The sequence below is a fragment of the Orycteropus afer genome, unplaced genomic scaffold (genome assembly GCF_000298275.1).
Source record: "Orycteropus afer afer isolate SDZICR_OR568_19922 unplaced genomic scaffold, OryAfe1.0 scaffold00571, whole genome shotgun sequence".
NCBI lineage: Eukaryota > Metazoa > Chordata > Mammalia > Tubulidentata > Orycteropodidae > Orycteropus > Orycteropus afer.
This window is the reverse complement of record NW_006922158.1, coordinates 703,143-721,978: the sequence shown is the minus strand read 5'-3', so window position 1 is coordinate 721,978 and position 18,836 is coordinate 703,143. Positions and strand designations below refer to the sequence as shown.

Genomic DNA, 18,836 nt, shown 5'->3' with positions numbered 1-18,836 from the left:
CAGCAAACCTGGTCCCCCCACCTTTTTTTCCCCAAATGATTTTGAGTTTTGTTCCACATTGTTCTCCCTCTCTATCAAGGGTCTCCTACATAGATCCCCCTCCAAGTGGTTGATAGTGGTAGCCAGATACCATCTAGTTCTTCTGGTCTCATAGTCACATAGGCTGAGAATCGCATGGTGTACCAGTCTCTTTGTCTTATTGTTTCCATGCATCTTTGGTTTTCTTCATTCTCCTTTGCTCTTGATGAGGAGAGACCCACTGTTGCATCTAGATGGCCACTTGCAAGCTTTTAAGATCCCAGTCGCTACTTGCCAAAGCAGGATGTGGAACAATTTTTTGTGTAGTATGTTATGCTGATTGAGCTTGATGTCCCCTACGACCATGGTCCTGAGCCCACAGGTCCAACTACTTCCTCCTTCTGGGTAGCTGGCTGTGGCCAAGAAGTGACTACAACCTCGTTGAGTTTGGGTTTTTTGCTTTATAAAAATACTTTAAGGAAAAAAAGGCCAGGATACCACATTTTCAAAATTGAAATTATGCATTGTAACCTTTAAGTTCCACACATAACTAAAAGACAAACACAAGTCAAGCTACCTATTGGAGTGTAATGTATCTGACATACCGGTAATACCATCAGTATCTTTTTGGTTCCAAATGGAAAGTAACACACACCTGTAGGACACTGAATTCCTACAAGAGAACTTTCTTTTGTTCAAGTAATTATTCCCTGTGGTAACTCGTGTCCAAGAATTTAGGCAATTTGAAGTATCTGTGATTTTAGAAACGAGTTGCTTTAAGATTTTCCCTTGTATCAATGAAGTTGACATGGAGTTCCAGAAACCGAGAGTCGTGTATGCAAACTGTAGCAAGGGGAAAAAAAATCATTTGAGCAATGAAGTGACTGTCCAAGAAAGGGTGTTGGGTTTCTATCTGACCCAATGAGGAAAAAACAGTAACTCACATTATCTCGGTGCTAACAATCCCAGTAAATGCTGAATATTCACAGAGGGCCAATTTGATAAGCCACCTTCTACTATTCTCCAAGAGCTTTGTTCAAACTAATGAACCTTTCTCTGCCACTTCCAGTTTGTGCATTGGTTTACATCTTCTGTAAGGAGCCCTGGTGGTGCAGTGCTTAAAGCATTTGGCTACCAACCAAAAGGTCAGTGGTTTGAACCCATCAGCTGCTTGATGCAAGATGAGACTGTCTACTTCAGTGAAGATTTATAGACTTAGAAACCCTATGGGGGTCCCTGAGTTGGAATCAACTCCATGACAGTAAAACTGTTTAGGCTTCAATTATGTCAGTCTTAGAAATTCTGTCAGCGAATTGTGGAACAGGGCTGTGCTTGCAATCCACCCCTGAATTTTTTGGTAATAGATTACATTTACAGGACCAATGAAATCTGATTACTTAGAAAGTGTGTGTGTGTGCGTGTGTGCGTACGTGCGCGTAAGGTGCTTCATGACTTTCTTATTTATCAGTATCCTCTCATGAATTACTTACCACTTTACAGCTGTTTGTGACTTTTGCTTCCAGTGTGTTTGTATGAAAAGAGCAGGAGTATTTGATATCTCTCGACTCTGTGAGCAGGGGAAAGAGGTCAGGCTATGAGGCAGCATGTCTCAGTGGGGAAACTCATCCCACACATGCACACGTACCCACACACGTACATACTCCCAGGGGCCATGTGCCCACCTGCCAGGGTCAGCCATTATTCACTGTTTTAGACAGTGCAGCCTGAGAGTGAACATTTAATCCATTTTAGAATTTCCTAGCCCAAAATGGGTCATGAGGTTAACGGTTTACTGAACATTACTAGGCGATGGTTAGTATCTGAAACAACAGCACGATTTGTAAATGCAATTTAACTCAAGTTCAACTTTGTTTCTGCATATTATCAACTTAGTTTTATTTCTCAGTATCACAAACTTCAGTCAGAATACTTTTAAAAATATTAATCTGCATGCATTTAACAAATCTGACAAAAGGACAAGTATCCAGTTTACTTGCATTATGACCATGAACTTTTAAAGTGAACAACCAATGAACACATATTTAAAACGATTAAGTACAGGTAACTATGAAAACATCAACGAATTAATCTGGTGACATCCTACTACTATGCACATGTTCGTGTGCTGCTACTACTAATCACCTTGGGCCAAGGCAAATGCAGACCAAGGTATCTTCTGAAAAAGCAAGTTGAAGGGATTAAATATCATCATCATCATCATCATCATCATCACTACTGAGGACAAAGCTGCTGCTTGTGGACAGGGGCCCTTCTTCCTGAAGATTCCCAAAATAACCCAGAGGCCCTCTTTCATCAGACTCAAACAGCTTATCGGAATCATCATCTTCAAACAACTTCTCAACTACATCTTCTTCATCTTCCTTTTCATCTGAATCATCAAACAGCTTTTCCTCCGCCTCATCTTCCTCCTTTTCATCAGCACCTTCAGGGCCCTTTTCATCTGCATTTTCTTCTTCCTCTTTTTCTTCTGATTCATCATCAAACACTTTTTCATATGTATCTTCTTCTCCTCCCTTTTCTTCTGAATCTTCTTCAGACCCTCTCCCAGAACCTTCCTCATCAAACACTTTATCAGAGCCATCATCTTCAAATTCGGATTTTTCAGAATCTTCTCCCTCTTTCTCAGAGTCATCCTCATCAACTTCTTTTTGAAGACCATTTTCTTCAAATTCTTTTTCAGAGCTCTCTTCAGATTCTCTTTCTGAGCCATCTTCGGATTCTTTTTTGGGGCCTTCTTCATCTTCAGAACCCTTGTCATGGCTGTCTGCTTTAGCTTCTTCAAGGCCATTCTCTTCCTCTTTCTTGAATTTCTTCTTTTTAGGTTCTCTTTCAGAGCCATTCTCTTCAGACTCTTTTCCAAGACTGCCTTCCTCCGGTGCCCTTTCCTGGCAGCCGTCTTCAGACCCTTTGGCAGGACAGCCTTCTCCTTCTTCAGACTCTTTTTCAAGGCAGGCTTCTTCAGACTCTTCATTGGGGGCACCTTCTTCAGCATCCTTTTCAGGAGGCTGGTCTTCACGTTCTCCCCCATCTTCTGCTTTTTCAAACTTCTTTTCATCTGTGGGAGCTCCACACGCCCCTTCAGCTGCGGCTTCTGGAGCCTTCATTTGGGATGTGCCAGGGTGCTCTGAAAAATGCCTTACTCTGGAAGGCCCGGCTCTTTGTGAAGCACCGGCGAGATTCGAGCGCCGAAAGCCTCTGGTGGCCTCGGGCTCGTTGAGGAAAGCCTCCCAGCCTTTCAGCCTCTCCTCTCTCTCTCTTGTTGTCTCCTCCACCTGGGCATAAATGAACATGGCCATTAAAGTTTCGTGCACCAAAGAAATGAACAGCTTTTTCCTGAGTGTTTTTTTTATTTTAAAAGCTTATTTTACATTTAACATAACGCGTACATTTAGTTTCATTCCCCACTCATCATGTCCAATCCTAATCCAGTCTCCTCCCCTCCCTACCCTGCAACCCTCCCCCTGTGCCCCTCATATTTATGCACTCCTATTTGTCCTGCATATCCTCAGTTTGAATGTTGGTCCTCTGGTGTCCCGTGGTCTCTTGCTCCAAGGGATGTATTACCATAGAGTATGTGGGTGCGTCACCCTGGGTTGAGTGGTCTGCGTGTACATCTTGTTAACTATTGGGCTGAAAGCCTGCCCTTGGGGGTAAGTTTTATTACAGGCTCTGAATGTATTCCAGGGCCACAGTATTGGGAGTCTCACCAGATTTCATCTCACCAGTGATTCTGGTCATTATTGAGTTTTTGGAATTTTGTTCCACATTTTCCCTCCCTATCCAGATTCTCCAGATTTGATCCTTTCCTGAGTGGGTGGCATTGGTAGCCAAGTACCATCTAATTCTTCTGTTCTTGAGGTCCATCGTGTCCTAGGGCTTGTTGCTTCTAAAAGCCCCACCCCCATTTTTTTTGTTCTTCTTCACTTCCAATGCTAGGAGACCGTTAGCTGCATCTTAGATGGTTGCTTGAAAGCTTTTAAGACCCCAGTTGCTACTCGCCAATGTAGGATGTGGAGCAATGCTTTTATGAATTTTGTTGTGCCAATTGAGTCTGGTGTCCCCCAGTACTATGGTCCTGAGGTGGTAGATCTACTGGATCTCTCTCCCATAGTCTCTGGTTGTCTGTGTGGGATTACTGTGTCTGTCTTCTATTGTTTCTGAAAGGACTGCAGGTATTTTGTATCACTGGTGTCTGTCTAGTATACTTCTGTTCACTGACCCCATCTGATCATCTCGGGTGTTTATGTGTTTATCTGTATAGTCTAGTGTTTGGTGTTAATGGCAATGCAGTATTGTGGGCACACTGGTTGGTATTAGCATCTGTCATCTATCTCTTGTGTGCACAATTCGTTGTCCTCCCATTTTCTAATGTTATCATGGTGGTCATATATCCTTCCCGTATATCCCTCCCCCATCCATGTCAGCATGTGGGCCCCAGCTAGCCCGAAGTTAATCACTCCCCTTCCCTCCCCATCCTGGTAACTTACTAGGTGAGTTCCCTTTCCCAAGCAAATTCTTCTTTTTACAGTAATGGGCTCATACAGTACTTGTCCTTCTGTGATTGACTTATTTCACTTTTCTGAGTGTTTTAAATATTAAGGATGCGACCTTGATGTTACAAGTCAACTCTTCTTAGGAAATAAAAACAATTCCCCATCTTTAATTTTCAAAACCTTACATATCTTGATTTACCACAGTTGACCTTATGTAAGATCATTAAAATAAATGAAAATACCATAAAAGTACAAAAACATCTCATTTTCTACAAAGTTAATATTTGAGCTCTGTTTGTACTTTACAACACAAAAAGGAAGGGATGTTTTGGGTCAGTATGTTCTTTTCTTTACTTATCAGTAATTTGAGCAAGCCTCCAAATTTTAGATTTATATACTCAAAGACTAAAATCTTTTTCTTCCTAGGTACTGAATAAGATATTATTTAAAAATAAGTGTCGTTATGTTATACTGATTAAACCAAACCCAAAACTTAACTCTGAAGGCCTGTTAAGCAATGAAATAATTCAGACACCATTAGCAGTGACAGAATTTACCTGATAATCTGTGGTCCCATCCCATGCTTCGGCAGTGATCTGACGGCCACCAAACCACCTCCCATCAAGGGTTTGAATGCAATAATCAGCTTCCTCTGGATCCCTGAAGGACACAGAGGCCACACCATCTGGATGTCTCTAGAAAGATGAGGGAGGGACAAAAAAGAGACTAGGTGATAAGATTAAAAATGAAAAGACAGATGAGAAAAAGTAGATAAATAGCAATGCTGTACTAACTGGAACAAAGACTTTGTGTATGAAGTCTGTGTGTACTTTCCTCCTTCTTACCCAAGCCAGTGACACAGAGCCACCTGCTTCTTTAGTTTCGTCTTGTCCCGCAAGAACCAAACATAATGTCCTTGAAAAAGTTTCTGCTGACAACATTGTCTGAGAGGCAAGACAATGTAATCATTCAGAGTGTGGACTCTGAAGTCAGACAGCCCTGGGACTGAATCCTGGCTCTGTCACTTACCAGCTGAATGACACTGGGCAAGGTGCTTAACCTCTGATGGTTCAGCTTCCTCATCTATAAAATGGGTACCATGGTACCTACCTACCTCAAAGGGTTGTGAAGACTGAATGAGGTAACATGTAAAATAGCTTACAGTATATAACCAATAAACGTGGGCTCTTTTCATTATTACGTCTCAATTTGAGAAGTCAAAAAGAAGGGGAATATACAGAACATTTTTCCTAACCTCCAAATATGGAAGAGGACAACAATTTACAGAGAGGAAAACATGGGCAAACAGGGAACCATGGAATCTCAGTTTTCTTGTACTTTCTGCTACCCGATCAGGTATCGTACAGTAAGGATGAAGAAAAATCATCAAGGCATACCAAATCTAGCATGGTCATCTAGTTAATGCTGACAGGTGCTGGCCACTAGTAGCACACCTACTATAAGAAAACATTAATTAAGAACTTGGGGACACACTAAAGAACATCTGGCAGTAACTCATGCAGTTGAGAGAATGACTGCTTTAGGATTAATCTGTCCAAGCCATGAACTTACATCAAAGAGAATGAGCTTCTTAATTTGGCCAAACTTTGAACACTCTACTCGAAGGTCTTCTCTGATTTCATTTAACACCAATGGATCATCCTGCAAAAATAAACATGATCAAAATGGGTTTGCCCCCCACTAAAGTATAAATCCCAGGAACCCATTTTCTTGCTTAGACAAACTGACAAATAAAAAAGGTTTCACTTAAAGTCAGTCATGCTTCTCAGGACCATAGTTGTGGGGGGGGGGTCTTAAAAGCTTGTGAATGGCCAACTAAGGTGCAACTACTGGTCTCTGCCTGTCTGAAACAGAGAGTCAAGAAAACCAAATACATATGGAAATAATTAGTCTGAAGGTCTAATGGACCACATGAATGGCAGCCTCCATGACACTGAGATGAGAACTAGATGGTACCCCACTACCACCACCGACTACTCCTAAATTTAACCTGAATTTCAACTACACAAACAGAAACAAGGTGCTGCTGTGTGCGAATTTCTACTGCAGTGGACTCAACATTTCCTAGATGTTCACATGCATCTACCTTTCTCACAGGCTTTTTTTTTTCCCTTTTTTTTATTTTTGCCAACTAAAGGGGAATTGCGAACTACAAAAAAGGCGTTTCCCCTTAAAGTTCCTGCCAAAAAAACTAACAAATGCAAGACAGTTACTGAAATCAAATTTAAAAACAAAAATAAATCCTACTCATTTGCACACACCCGAGGCTTCTAAATGACAGTTGGCAGGGCTCCAGATTTTCTCCACTGACAAAATCGAATTCTGGAGCAGACACTCATCTGTTTTCTATAGAATCATCAGATCCGAGAGTAATGAGGAATGGAACCTGAAAATAAATCATCAGGTGCTTCTTTGGGGAAACTGAGTTCCATACCCCTCCCAGAGCACAGCAGTCAAGAAAAGCCTTCTCAGCATTTGATAAAGTATCTGACACTTCTAGTTTGGTCACCAAAGGAAATGAGGATTATCAGCGCACAAGCAACCAAAAACTAGTTCAAACTGTTTAATACATTTAACATTTAGGCACGATTTCATCAGGGGGCATCCCCCTGATTTCTCTACCAAAGTGTCATTGTAGGAAACTACAAGGATAGCAAAGCTCAGCCAAAGTCTCCCAGACCTCCATTTGCATTTATGCCGGCTTGAAAAATGAATAGGTTGCCACCGCCAGATAAAGACTGAAGCTTAAAACTGCAGAAATGAGCCCCTCTGTCAGGAGTCTCTGACTTAGCTCAGCACTGAAGTTTTCTAAAGACTCAGTTTGCAAACCATACACCTGAGACTAAAGGCAGATGCGCTGAAGTCGTGTTATTTTTCACAGATGCCCTCAATGCCCTGACACCCTCAGCTTGTAAATTTTTCCCAGGGTGGGGTTCCATTTGTTTTCCCTGGAAGAAATAAACTCTATTTCTCATTCCTTTCCAACTGAAATCTGTACTGTCCAATATGGTGGCCACTAGCTACCTGTGGCAGCAGTGTATTGACAGGGAACTGCCAGAAATTCAAGTTGTATCCAGAAGAGGGTGTGGAACGAGGGAAATCATCACCGATATCAGATAGATCTTGGCTGAAAGCAAAGAGTACCAGAAAGACATTTACCTGCATTTCCTTGATTATGCACAAAGGCATTTGACTGTGTGGATCATAACAAATTATGGATAACATTGTGAAGAATGGGAATTCCACAACACTTAATTGTGCTCATAAGGAAACTGTACATAGACCAGGAGGCTGTTGTTCGAACAGAACAAGGGGACACTCCATGGTTTAAAATCCATAGTCAATACTCATAGAAACAACAGTCAAGAAACAAACGATGTACTGCACCAGGCAAATCTGCTGCAATAGACCTATTTAAAGTGCTAAAGAGCAAAGAAGTCACTCTGCGGAGTAAGGTGCGCCTGACCCAAGTCATGGTATTTCCAATCGCCTCGTATGCATGTGAGAGCTGGACAATGAATAAGGAAGACCGAAGAAGAGTTGATGCTTTTGAGTTGTGGTGCTGGCGAAGAACATTGAAAGTACCATGGACTGCTAAAAGAACTAACAGATCTGTCCTGGAAGAAGTGCAACTAGAATGCTCCCTGGAAGCAAGAGTGGCCAGACTTCATCTCACCTACTTTGGTCACGTTGTCAGAAGGGACCATTCCTTGGAGAAGAATATCATGCTCAGTAAAGTGGAGGGTCAACAAAAAAGAGGAAGGCCCTCCACAGTGGCTGCCACAACAGGCTGAGGTATAGCAAGGATTGTGAGGCTGGCACAGGACCGGGCAGTGTATAATCCTGTTGTACATACAGTTGCTGAGTCAGAGCAGACTCCACTGCACCTAACAAGATGACGCCCCCAGGGGCTGTTGAGTGTCAGAAGGTGGCTAGCCCAAGCCGATGCATGTTCTAGATGTAAAGGGCATAGCAGAGTTTGAAGACTTAGTACCAAAAAAAATCCAAGTATTTCATGAACATTTTACTAACGATTAAGTGTTGAAATATTCTGATATAATGGGTTAAATAAAATTCATGGAAATCAATTTCATCTGTTTCACGTTAAATTCATTACTGCAGCTATGAGAAAATTTTAAATTACAGACGCAGCTCACTTTAGAATTTCACCATACAGCACTGGTGCCCACAATGAGAAACCTGCCTTTGCATCTGAGTTTGGAGTCTTCATCTCTTGGTATTCAAATTTGCTGGGCATTGCATTTTCAAAACAGGGCTCCAAATTGAAATATTTCAGAACCCTTATGACGGTACATTAAAAACATCAGCCCTCACTGTTCACTTGATGCCAGAAGCACTTTCAGGTAGCCTGCTTCTAACACTGGTCAATGGTTTGGCATAAAAACGTACTTCACCTCCACAATCCCGATTTCCTTCTGATACCCCAGGTAACCAGACAATTCACATTTTGTTTGTTTTCCACTAACAAGGTCAATGCTGATGTCTATTCTTTAGGCTCTCACGGAGTCTTCAGTCAAATCAAACACTCCCCACAAACGTCCAATGAAAGCAAGTGCTCCTGCTGCATACTTCTGGAACAAGACTTGTCTATACCAGCGCTGTCCAACAGACCTTTCTGCCATGATGGAAATGTGTATCTGCATTAGATACTATCTTAACCATTCTATTTTCTTTAACTTAACACTATTTAAATTAACATCATTTAAAGCATATGACAGCATACTTTAAATATACTGACACACTTAAGGTTCAAGCCACCTTCAAGTAAAGTGTATACTAAATCAGTAAGGATTTTTAAAAACCTTTTTAAAACAATTGAGAATTTGAAAGTATGAGACATCTATCCTCAAAAATATTTCCTGGAGGGAATTTGCAGAGCTGAAGGTAGAATAAACGTGGCTTTTTGGGGACAGAATAGTTGTTAAGCCAGGAGAAACTAAGTCTGTGCAGGTGCAAGCTAGGCTCAAACACAGTATGTCAATGACAAGGCAGAGGCAGAAACAAGAAGAGCTCTAATTACACGGCAGACTTCCATCTGTAGAGGCCCCAGCTGATTTGAATTAAGTTTGCATTTCATTATCAAGTGGTAGGAAAAGTATGGAATGTGAGAACTGAGGACCTCAAGTCACAGAAATGTGTAACCTGTAAACAAACCAGTTATTTACCAAACACAGGAAACCCTGGAGTTGTACCAGACAGACTTAGATACACGATCCAGTTATGCAAGCCTTTTAATGGCAAGGACAGTTTAAAAAATTACGGGTGGGAGAATAAAACAGAGCCTGGTCCTGTGCTGTCTCCATGATCTCTGATGTCTGAGGCCGTTGCTGAGGCTCCCGTGTCAACCCATCTCATGGAGGGTTTCCCTCGTTTTGCTGACCCCCTTTGACCAAGCATGGCGTTCATCTCTAGTGACTGGTCTTTCCCAATGACGTGTGCAAAGTAAGCAAGCCGCAGGCTCACCGCCCTGCTCCTAAGGAGGATTCTGGCTGTATTTCTTCGAAGACTGACTTGGTCCCTTTCCAAGGGGGCTAAACTACGGCTGTTTTGACCCTGTTTAAACGCAGAAGGGGAATGAGCGTGGACTGTGGTTGTAACCAGATCATCTGTAAACCTGGAATTTTATATCAGGAGTATTTTTTTCTCATTACATAACTTGCTATCATTAAATTTCAGAATCCAGGCAGAGAATAAAAAATTGTTTTTTGGACTAATGATCATATCAGTCTATGGCAGAGAGAGATAAGAAATAGAGGGCAGAACGCAATTAACTTAATGGAAATTAATATCCCTAAAGTCTCCCTAGTAGCTCGTCTTTATTTACAGTTTCTGGAGTTTTTAACATGGATATTAAATATTATAACCTCCTCCTAAGAGCCACTAAACATTGTTCTGGAAACTATGTCCTAGCAGCCCCCTCCCCACTGTGTAAACAGCAGGGGCTGTTTCATTCAGCCACGGTCCTTAAAGGCTCAAACTTCAGTGCCCAGTAGTTTTCATTTGTGAGCGTGAAACTGGTGCTCTCCACCAGAATCGGCCCATACTTGTTGAACTGCACTCAGAATTCACAAGCAACTCCCATGAACACTGTAATGATGAGCTCTGAAAAATGATTTCTCATACCAGGCAGGGGCTGTCTAGGGCCACAGCATGGGTATTCCACAGTCTTACCTGGGATGCACTTAGAAGAACCCAACAGCAAGCCAAACAAAAAGGAAGCCATTTCCCTGCCTTGACTACTGCGGGGATGTGTAGGATGGGACGTGAGGAAGAAGGGGTAAGGCAGCTGTTTCCACCAGTGAGAATAGATTCCTACCTCAAAATCCACAGGATGGAACATATTTTTGATGATAACAACTCGCTCGTGGCGCATTCGGGATGGTCCAGCTTTTCTCTCAGGTCTCCAATCCAGCTGCCTAATGCAAGAAAGCAGAAGTAAGAAACTGGGACTTTTGTCTCATATTTGTAGGTACTTATTGGAGAGGGGGGAGCTCTGGTAGTGTAGTGTCTAAGGCACTTGCCTGCTAAACAGAAGGCTGGCAGTTCAAACCCACCAGCCACTCCTCAGAAGGAAGATGGGGCAATCTACTTCCGTAGTGATACTGCCTCGGAAACCCAAAGGGGTTGCTATGAGTCGGGTCCGACTTGATGGCACATAACAACAACAACAGCTGGAGAGAGGAGGAGGTCTGGTGGTGCAGTGGTTAAGGCATTTGCCTACTAAGCAAAAGGTTGGCAGTTTGAACCCACCATCCTCTACATGGAAGAAAGATGAAGCAGTCAGTTTCCATAAAGATGTGCAGCCTTAGAGACCCTATGGGGAGTTTCTACTCTGTCCAGTAGGGTTGCTATGAGTCAGAATAGATGGTAGTGGGTTTGGGTTGATTTGGATCGGAGGGAGAAAAATATGAGTTGTTGATATAACCCTTTATTGAGTATTTAATAAGGGACTCAGTATGTGAATTTCCTAAAATAGACTGTTTTCAGAGCAACTGCTGTCTGATTACAATCATTCCAATGAGACTCCTGAAGGACAGATAATCATCAGTGTTTATGACTATTTAGGAAGATTTTGAGGCTAAAAACAAAACAACAAAAAAAGATTTTTAAATGATAGTGGGTTTTAGGCATTTTACATGGTTATGAAGAACAAAGTACATTGAAATATGTGTTAAATATGAAAACACCCACTCTTATACTGCTACTCATAAAAAACTTTAAAAGCTAGAGGGTAACACTCTAGCAAAAGCTAGAGGGTAACACTTTACCATTACTAAGCACAGTATTAGAAGTTCTAAGCACAGTATTAGAACTCACGCTGATAAAAGTACCTACCATTATGGCTAAATTCTTAGAACTAACAAAGTTTACTACACAAAATCTGTTAATAAGAAATGAGTGCTTTATGTATATACTACAAAACCAAAACTCACTGCCATGGAGTCGGATCCAACTCACAGCAAGCCCTACTTGGGTTTCTGAGGCGGTATCACTACGCAAATAAATTGCCCAGTGTGATAATAAAACCTAACATTTCTTATTTCACTTCCTAATAAACCTGTATAGGAAGCTTTAGCTCCCAATGTAGTTGGTTTCAATCCACACTGAAAAGGAACTAAGCGGATCGGTATACTGGTGGCCTAAGGCATCTGGCTGCTAACCAGAAGGCTGGCAGTTCAAACCCACCGGCCACTCCTTGGAAGGAAAATTGAGCAATCTAGTTCCGTAGCTATACCACCTCAGAAACCCAAGGACGGGTTGCTATGAGTCAAATCTGACTCGACGGCAGTGCATTTGGTTTTTTTTTACATAAGACTAACCTTTCTTATTTAATCTGATGTCCAGCATTTTCCAGGGATTACTTCCCTTAAGCCCCTGTTATATTATAAATAAACACACCAGAAAATGAAAAACACTGCCACTGCCAAGTCAGTCACCCTATTGTATATGTGAGTGAAAGCTCCCGATTATCTAACGAAATTCTTTTCAAATTTGTAGGCACATATAATGAAGTGAAATTAGGTGGCCATTACCAAAAATATACTCCAGGACATTTACATGAAACCTTTCACAGAGGACAGAAAATAATACACACTTTTGTTGCATTGACAGCTTCTTCTTGTAGTCTTTGCATTTCTTCTTCTTTTTTGAGGCATCATATTCTCCCTTCAGTTGAAACTGTGCCACCTCCACATGTAATTTGTAGCCCCTAATTTCATCTTCATCCAAAAGTTTTAATGCAAGATCCACTGATTCTTTCTTTATAAAGGTAGAACAAAATACAGGCAACAAGTTATACACTGCAATGAAATTTCAGGAGTTTTTTTAGATGAACTGTGACTATACACACAATAGAGATTTAAATACAACTACCCTATCCACTCCTCGGAAGGAAGGTTGGGCAATCTATTTCCCTAGTGATACTGCCTTGAAAACCCAAGGAGGGGTCGCTGTGAGTCGGGTCCGACTTGACAGCACATAACAACCATCACCTAGTTGGGGGATAACCACCCCCCCAAAAAAAACCCAAACTCACTGCTGTTGAGTTGGATCCAACTCATAGTGACCCCTCATTGGGTTTCTGAGGTACTATCACTATGGGAGCTCTGGTAGCATAGTGGCTAAGACACTTGCCTGCTAACCAGACGGCTGGCGGTTCAAACCCACCAGCCACTCCTCGGAAGGAAGGTTGGGCAATCCTACTTCCGTAGTGATGCTGCCTCGGAAACCCAAGGAGGGGTCGCTATGAGTTGGGGCCGACTCGACAACATATAACAACAACAACAACATCACTATGGAAATAGATTGCCCAATCTTCCTTCCGAGGAGGGGTTGGTGGGTTTGAACCGCCAGCCTTCTGGTTAGCAGTCAAACGCCTTAGGCATTACAGCAAAGGACTCTCAAATGAGTATCAGGAAATCTGAGGTAGAGGGGACCCTAACCAGTTGTATAAACCTGGGCAAGTTCTTCAAGCTTTCTGAGCCCCAACTTCCTCATCTGTAAAACGGGAAGAGTAATGCCTTCACCACCGGGTTCTTGAGATGACAAAATGGAACAGCACAGATCGAGGATAGTGACTGGCATATGACAGGTGCTCAAAAGAAAAAGTGATTATTTATTGGAAAAGTACCTTTGCCTCTTGAGCCTCAATTGCTCATCTTATAGAATGAGGCAAATGGGCTCACATGATTTCTAAGGTCCATTCCAGTCTTAAAATCATGTAATACTCCTACTTAGAAGACGAGGTGACTCAAGCAACTGGGAATAGCACTAAAAACAAACAAACTCACTGCCGTCACATTGATTCCGACTTGTAGCAACCCCCATAGGGCTTCCAAGGCTGTAAATCTTTACAGAAGCTCCATGTTTCTCCTGGGGAACAGCTGGAGGGTTTGAACTGCCAACCTTTTGGTTAGTAGCACAATGCCTTAACTACAGTACCATCAGAGCTCCTGGGAGCTCCATAGGCTGCCTTTTTTTTTTTAGCAGTAGTAGTATTCACCAACTAAATTCTAGTACAGCTATATGTAATACACTGAGAAGAGTCGATTAAGTGATGGCATTACACTAAACACATTTGTGGATTCTGAACCCTATACAAAACAGGCAGCCATCAGCCCTACACAGAGCCCAAGCTCTGAAGACCTGGGGAAACACACGAAAGGACAAGTGAATTCAACTGCTCACTTCAAATATAGCTCCTGCAGGAATGAAGGGTATGCTTTCCCAACTCAGTTTACTCATCTGCCAATCTTGCATTTTTATGAGTCATAAATCATATCCCAATTTTTCCAAAAGTCTTTTTTCCCTTAAAAAAAGGTTTAAAATCCAGTCAAATCCCCTAAGATCTGTTTAGAGACTTTTAATAATCCATGACGAACTTGTGAAACTCTCCGACCCCCTTACCTGTAAACATTAACACAACTTCTTTCCATAATGGTCATGCCCATGTCCTATTCCCATCACACTCAGGATCCAGGCCAAAAATCTATTTCCCAAAAAGCCATCAGCTTTCCTCTGATCCCACTGGCATTTGGTATACTCATAACACACATAGTGTTTGTGCTGCTGTTTTAGTCTTGAGTTGACCCTATAATGATTTTCAGATTCTAAGACACATGAACCATTTCTTCTGTACCCTGCAACAATGTGTAACACATGCTCCTAAGGTGACAGGGGTTCCAGAAATGACTTCGTTTGGCACTGAGCTTTCTCTGTGTCATTTACAGAACCATGAATATAGGAAGACCTGCCAATTTTTATTAATATCACCCTCTCTTCTCACCTATTCCAAAAACATGGCAAAGCTAAGTGCACGGTATCATCTCTTTTATGGTTAAGTAAGGGGTCAGCACACTTCTTTTGTAAAGGGACAATTAGTAAATATGCTAGGTTGTATGGACCATGAGACGAGCTCTGTCGGTACAGTGCTTTAGAGGAAATCGGCTGCTAACTAAAAGGTTGGTGGTTTAAACCCACCAGTTGCTCTGTAAGATAAAGATGTAACACTCTACTTCCTTAAGATTTACAGCCTTAGAAACTCTATAGGGTCCCTCTCATCAAAATTGACTTGATGACAGTGTGTTTGGTTTTAGGGATGGAACATGTGGTCCAAGTCGCAACTCTGCCAGTAAAGCATAAAAGAGCTATAAACAAATGCATCAATGAATGAATGTGGTTGTGTTCCCCCCAAAAAAATATATTTAAAAAAACAGGTAGTGGGCCAGAGTTTGCCAAATCCAGGTCTAATTCATTGCAATAGGCAAATAAAACATTACAGGCTTTGTCTGTTTATCTTGGGATTTTAGAAATGTGTTATGAACCGATTCTATCTCATGTAACTTATGTGTAACACTTTGTGACCTAATGGACAAATATTACCAGTGTGCTAAAGAGATACAAGCTGAAATTGCAGCTTTCTTCCCACTCTGCTTTGAATAGCTCTCAGTCTGCTTATCATCTATAAAAGATTACAGCCCTGGTTCCGGGGTGATACAAATGGTTAAGGTGCTTGGCTGTTAACCCAAAGGCTGGCAAGTTCAAGTTCACTCAGAGGCATCTCAGAAGACAGGTGATCTACTTCTGAAAATTCAGCCCCTGGAAACTCGATGGAGCACACTGCCCCTCGGACACACACGGCTTGCTGTGATTTGGAGTCTACCAAAACAGCAGCTGGTTTTGGTACTGGAGTTAAAAACGGAGCTACGAGAAGCCTGTCTGACTGCATAACTAACCTTCAAATAACAGCAAAGCCCATCTCCTTTAAGATTTCCTTGATTATCCTTGTAAAGCTTGACCTTAAATTCTTCCGTTTGAGGATCTCTCATGATAATGCCAAATCTGGACATGAGCTGTATAAATTCATCCACTGTAATGTCTGGCGGCAAACCTATAGCATTAAAAAAAAGAAAAAAAAACCTTTATAATCACTTCTACAGTAAGGGTGAGATTACCAAGTAGGAACACACGATATACAACTTAGATTTTCTAAATGCTATGAAAAAAATCTCCTATCTATAGAAGTGGGAAAATTCCATCACTTTCATGTATTCAGATAAATATTAAAATTATGCTCTGCTTAGGCCTCATATCACTGAACCTGAAGGGGCAAGCTGCCATAAACCACTAAAAGCAAGCCAAAAGGATGACATGCCAAGTTACACACACTTTTCCTAGTACTGTTAAAAAACAACAGTCACACTCCTCACTGACGTACACAGCTGAACAGAATGGTATAATGACACAGTGATGAAAAATGGACTTTAGAGAAACTGAAAAGCACTTTGTGAAAAATCTCACCATGGAATCTTTTTAAACACTAACTTTGTTTTAAAAGGTATACCTACCAGACACATACACGTTTGTATTTCTGTCTTCTTCAACGTGAAACCAGCCTAAAGAACAAAACCAAACAAGTAAAACGTATGCATGAAATCCTGACAACATGGCAGTTTTCTAAAACTTCCAGAACTTTCTCTTACCTTAGAAGAATAAGAAAAACTAACTCAAATCACTGCCCAGCTTTCAAAGTATTTGAATCTTTTGACAGATAGTTTCAGAGACCTGGCTGAAAAAAGATGGCTAGTTTATCTTGGTTCTTTATGATTGTGACACTACCTTAAAAAAAAACCTCATTATCATTTTGCAGTTTTAATTCGTTTTATATTGGTAATTTAGCTATCATAACTCTCCAAGACTTCTATACATGCACAGAAATTCTCACATGCATTTTCATTTTGCAGCTCCTGTTTCACAAGCTAGAACCACTTGCCTGATTCAGCCTTTCGTTTTTCTCCCTTCTTTTTGGGTTCACTGGGCTCTGGGGACTTTCTCTGCGGAGGTTCCGCCGCATTACCAGCACTGACATCCTGGACGTTTGCAGTAGAGCTGGATGCTCCCTCGTTAGTGAAGCCGTAATTGGCCTGATACGTAGCTATGAAATCTTCAGTGATCTAAACAGGCAATCCAGCACATACAAAAATTCAAGTTCATTTTCTCCCATACAAAGTTTCAACTGCGTTCAATGACAGCATATTCAGTCACACAAATTAACACAGAAGTGTTTCTGTGGGGAATAGTTGTAACAATTAAAGTGTAATCGCAAGATTTCCAAAAACCAAACCTGTTGCCTTGAAGTTGATTCCAACTCATACTGACCCTATAAGGACAGAGTAGGACTGCCCCAGAGGGTTTCCAAGGCTGTGATCTTTAAGGAAGCAGACTGCCACATCTTTCTCCCACAGAGAGACTGGTGGGTTTGAACTGCTGACCTTTTGGTTAGCAGTGTAGCACTTAACCACTGTGCCACCAGGGCTCCTTAATGCAAGGTCAGTCACTGTATATAGTAACTCTATCTATGGTATATTCAATATTCTTTGCCAACACCACAATTCAAAGGCATCAATTCTTCTTTGGTCTTCCTTATTCACTGTTCAACTTCCACATGTGTATAGGAGGCAACTGAAAATACTTTGGCTTGGGTTACGCACACTTTAAGACCTCAAAGTGACATCTTTGCTTTTCAACACTTTAAAGAGGTCTTCTGTAGCAACTTGGCCCAATGCAATTCGTTGTTTGATTTCCTGATTGCTGCTTTCATAGGAGTTGTGCATCCAAGTAAAATGAAAACCTTGGCAACTTCAACATCTGTGTACAATACCCCGTTCTCCTCATCCATGTAAGACTTAGATTATCTAACAGGGTATTTTTACTGCCATAAGGAGCTCTGGTGTTCTTACACTTAAGACATTTGACTACTAACCAAGAAGTTGGTGGTTCAAACCCACCAACCGCTCCGTGGAAGGAAGATGGGGCAATCTACTTCCATAAAGATTTACGGCCTTGGAAACCCAATGGGGGTCTCTATGAGTCGGAACTGACTCCATGGCATTGAGTTTGGTTTGGTGGGTGGTGTTTTACTGCCATGCTTAGACCAAACCAAGTTTAAAAGGAGTTATTTTACTTCCAAGCTGAAATAAAGTATCTAACGTTTTCTGACTACTTAGAACAAATACACACAGACTTTCTCCATCCACATTTGTGCATCTCCAGTCATATATGGTTACATGGTTCAAACATATATGCCTAGGTACAAAATTCAGGAGCAAAGTAAAGACTGGTGCAAAGTTCATTCACTAAAGACACATAAACAACTACCTTTTTGTTAATCAAGAGGATGCACTTTGCACATTTAAACTAAAACTGTGTATTCCCAGGATAAGTGAGGTTGGCTATCTGAGATCAACAGCTGCTAAATTTGTTCTTGGTGTTTTTCCTTTTGGCAATCAAAAGCAGTCACTAATGTAACAACCAACTGTGACCTTCACAGAATAAATGAATAAATAACAGGAAAGACTTAAGAGTTACATTTGTACCATTTCCTTAAATCTTATGCTCCTTGACACATCGGTTCCGCAACAGACTCAACAGAAAGAAACATCTCTATCCAAGAGGCTCTAACTAGGGAAGAAAACGTAGGAGTGCCCCACATGGCTGGCCCGGAGGGCCGCTCTGCAGTTACTCTTACCTTGGGGAACCATGCCTTCTTGTCCAGATCCCATTCGTAGGGGGTGTCAGCCGGCTGCTGCCCCAAAGAATTGGCTTCTCCACCGGGATCTTCCTGGGGATCGCCGTCCTTGGGGTCTCCGTATAATTCTTGCATCCGCAACTGCTCATCAAACTCGTCGTTGCCACTCAAGTTATTGCTGCTCATGTTTCCGACCTGAGCAAAGACAGCGAGGTCCGCACGACTGCCGCGCCCCC

General features: G+C 41.7%; 1 protein-coding gene across 1 annotated transcript; it reads right to left on the bottom strand.

The window, feature by feature from the left end:
• Window positions 1-2,216: 2,216 nt before the first annotated feature.
• HTATSF1 (HIV-1 Tat specific factor 1) lies at window positions 2,217-18,789 on the bottom strand. The gene is made up of 9 exons (XM_007956013.1): window positions 18,601-18,789; window positions 16,846-17,026; window positions 16,421-16,468; window positions 15,809-15,963; window positions 12,670-12,833; window positions 10,891-10,990; window positions 6,105-6,194; window positions 5,090-5,227; window positions 2,217-3,311 (listed from the first exon to the last, which is right to left on the bottom strand). The coding sequence occupies exons 1-9, from the start codon at window positions 18,784-18,786 to the stop codon at window positions 2,217-2,219; spliced, it is 2,157 nt and encodes a 718-aa protein (XP_007954204.1). The 5' UTR covers window positions 18,787-18,789.
• Window positions 18,790-18,836: the final 47 nt, after the last annotated feature.

Excerpts from the sequence above, each read along its gene's own strand:
- HTATSF1 (XM_007956013.1), bottom strand. The coding sequence starts at position 18,786 with ATGAGCAGCAATAACTTGAGTGGCAACGACGAGTTTGATGAGCAGTTG. Across the intron at positions 6,195-10,890 it reads TCCATCCTGTGGATTTTGAG|GATGATCCATTGGTGTTAAA; the intron begins GTAGGAATCTAT and ends TTATTTTTGCAG. Across the intron at positions 3,312-5,089 it reads ATGGGACCACAGATTATCAG|GTGGAGGAGACAACAAGAGA; the intron begins GTAAATTCTGTC and ends ATTTATGCCCAG.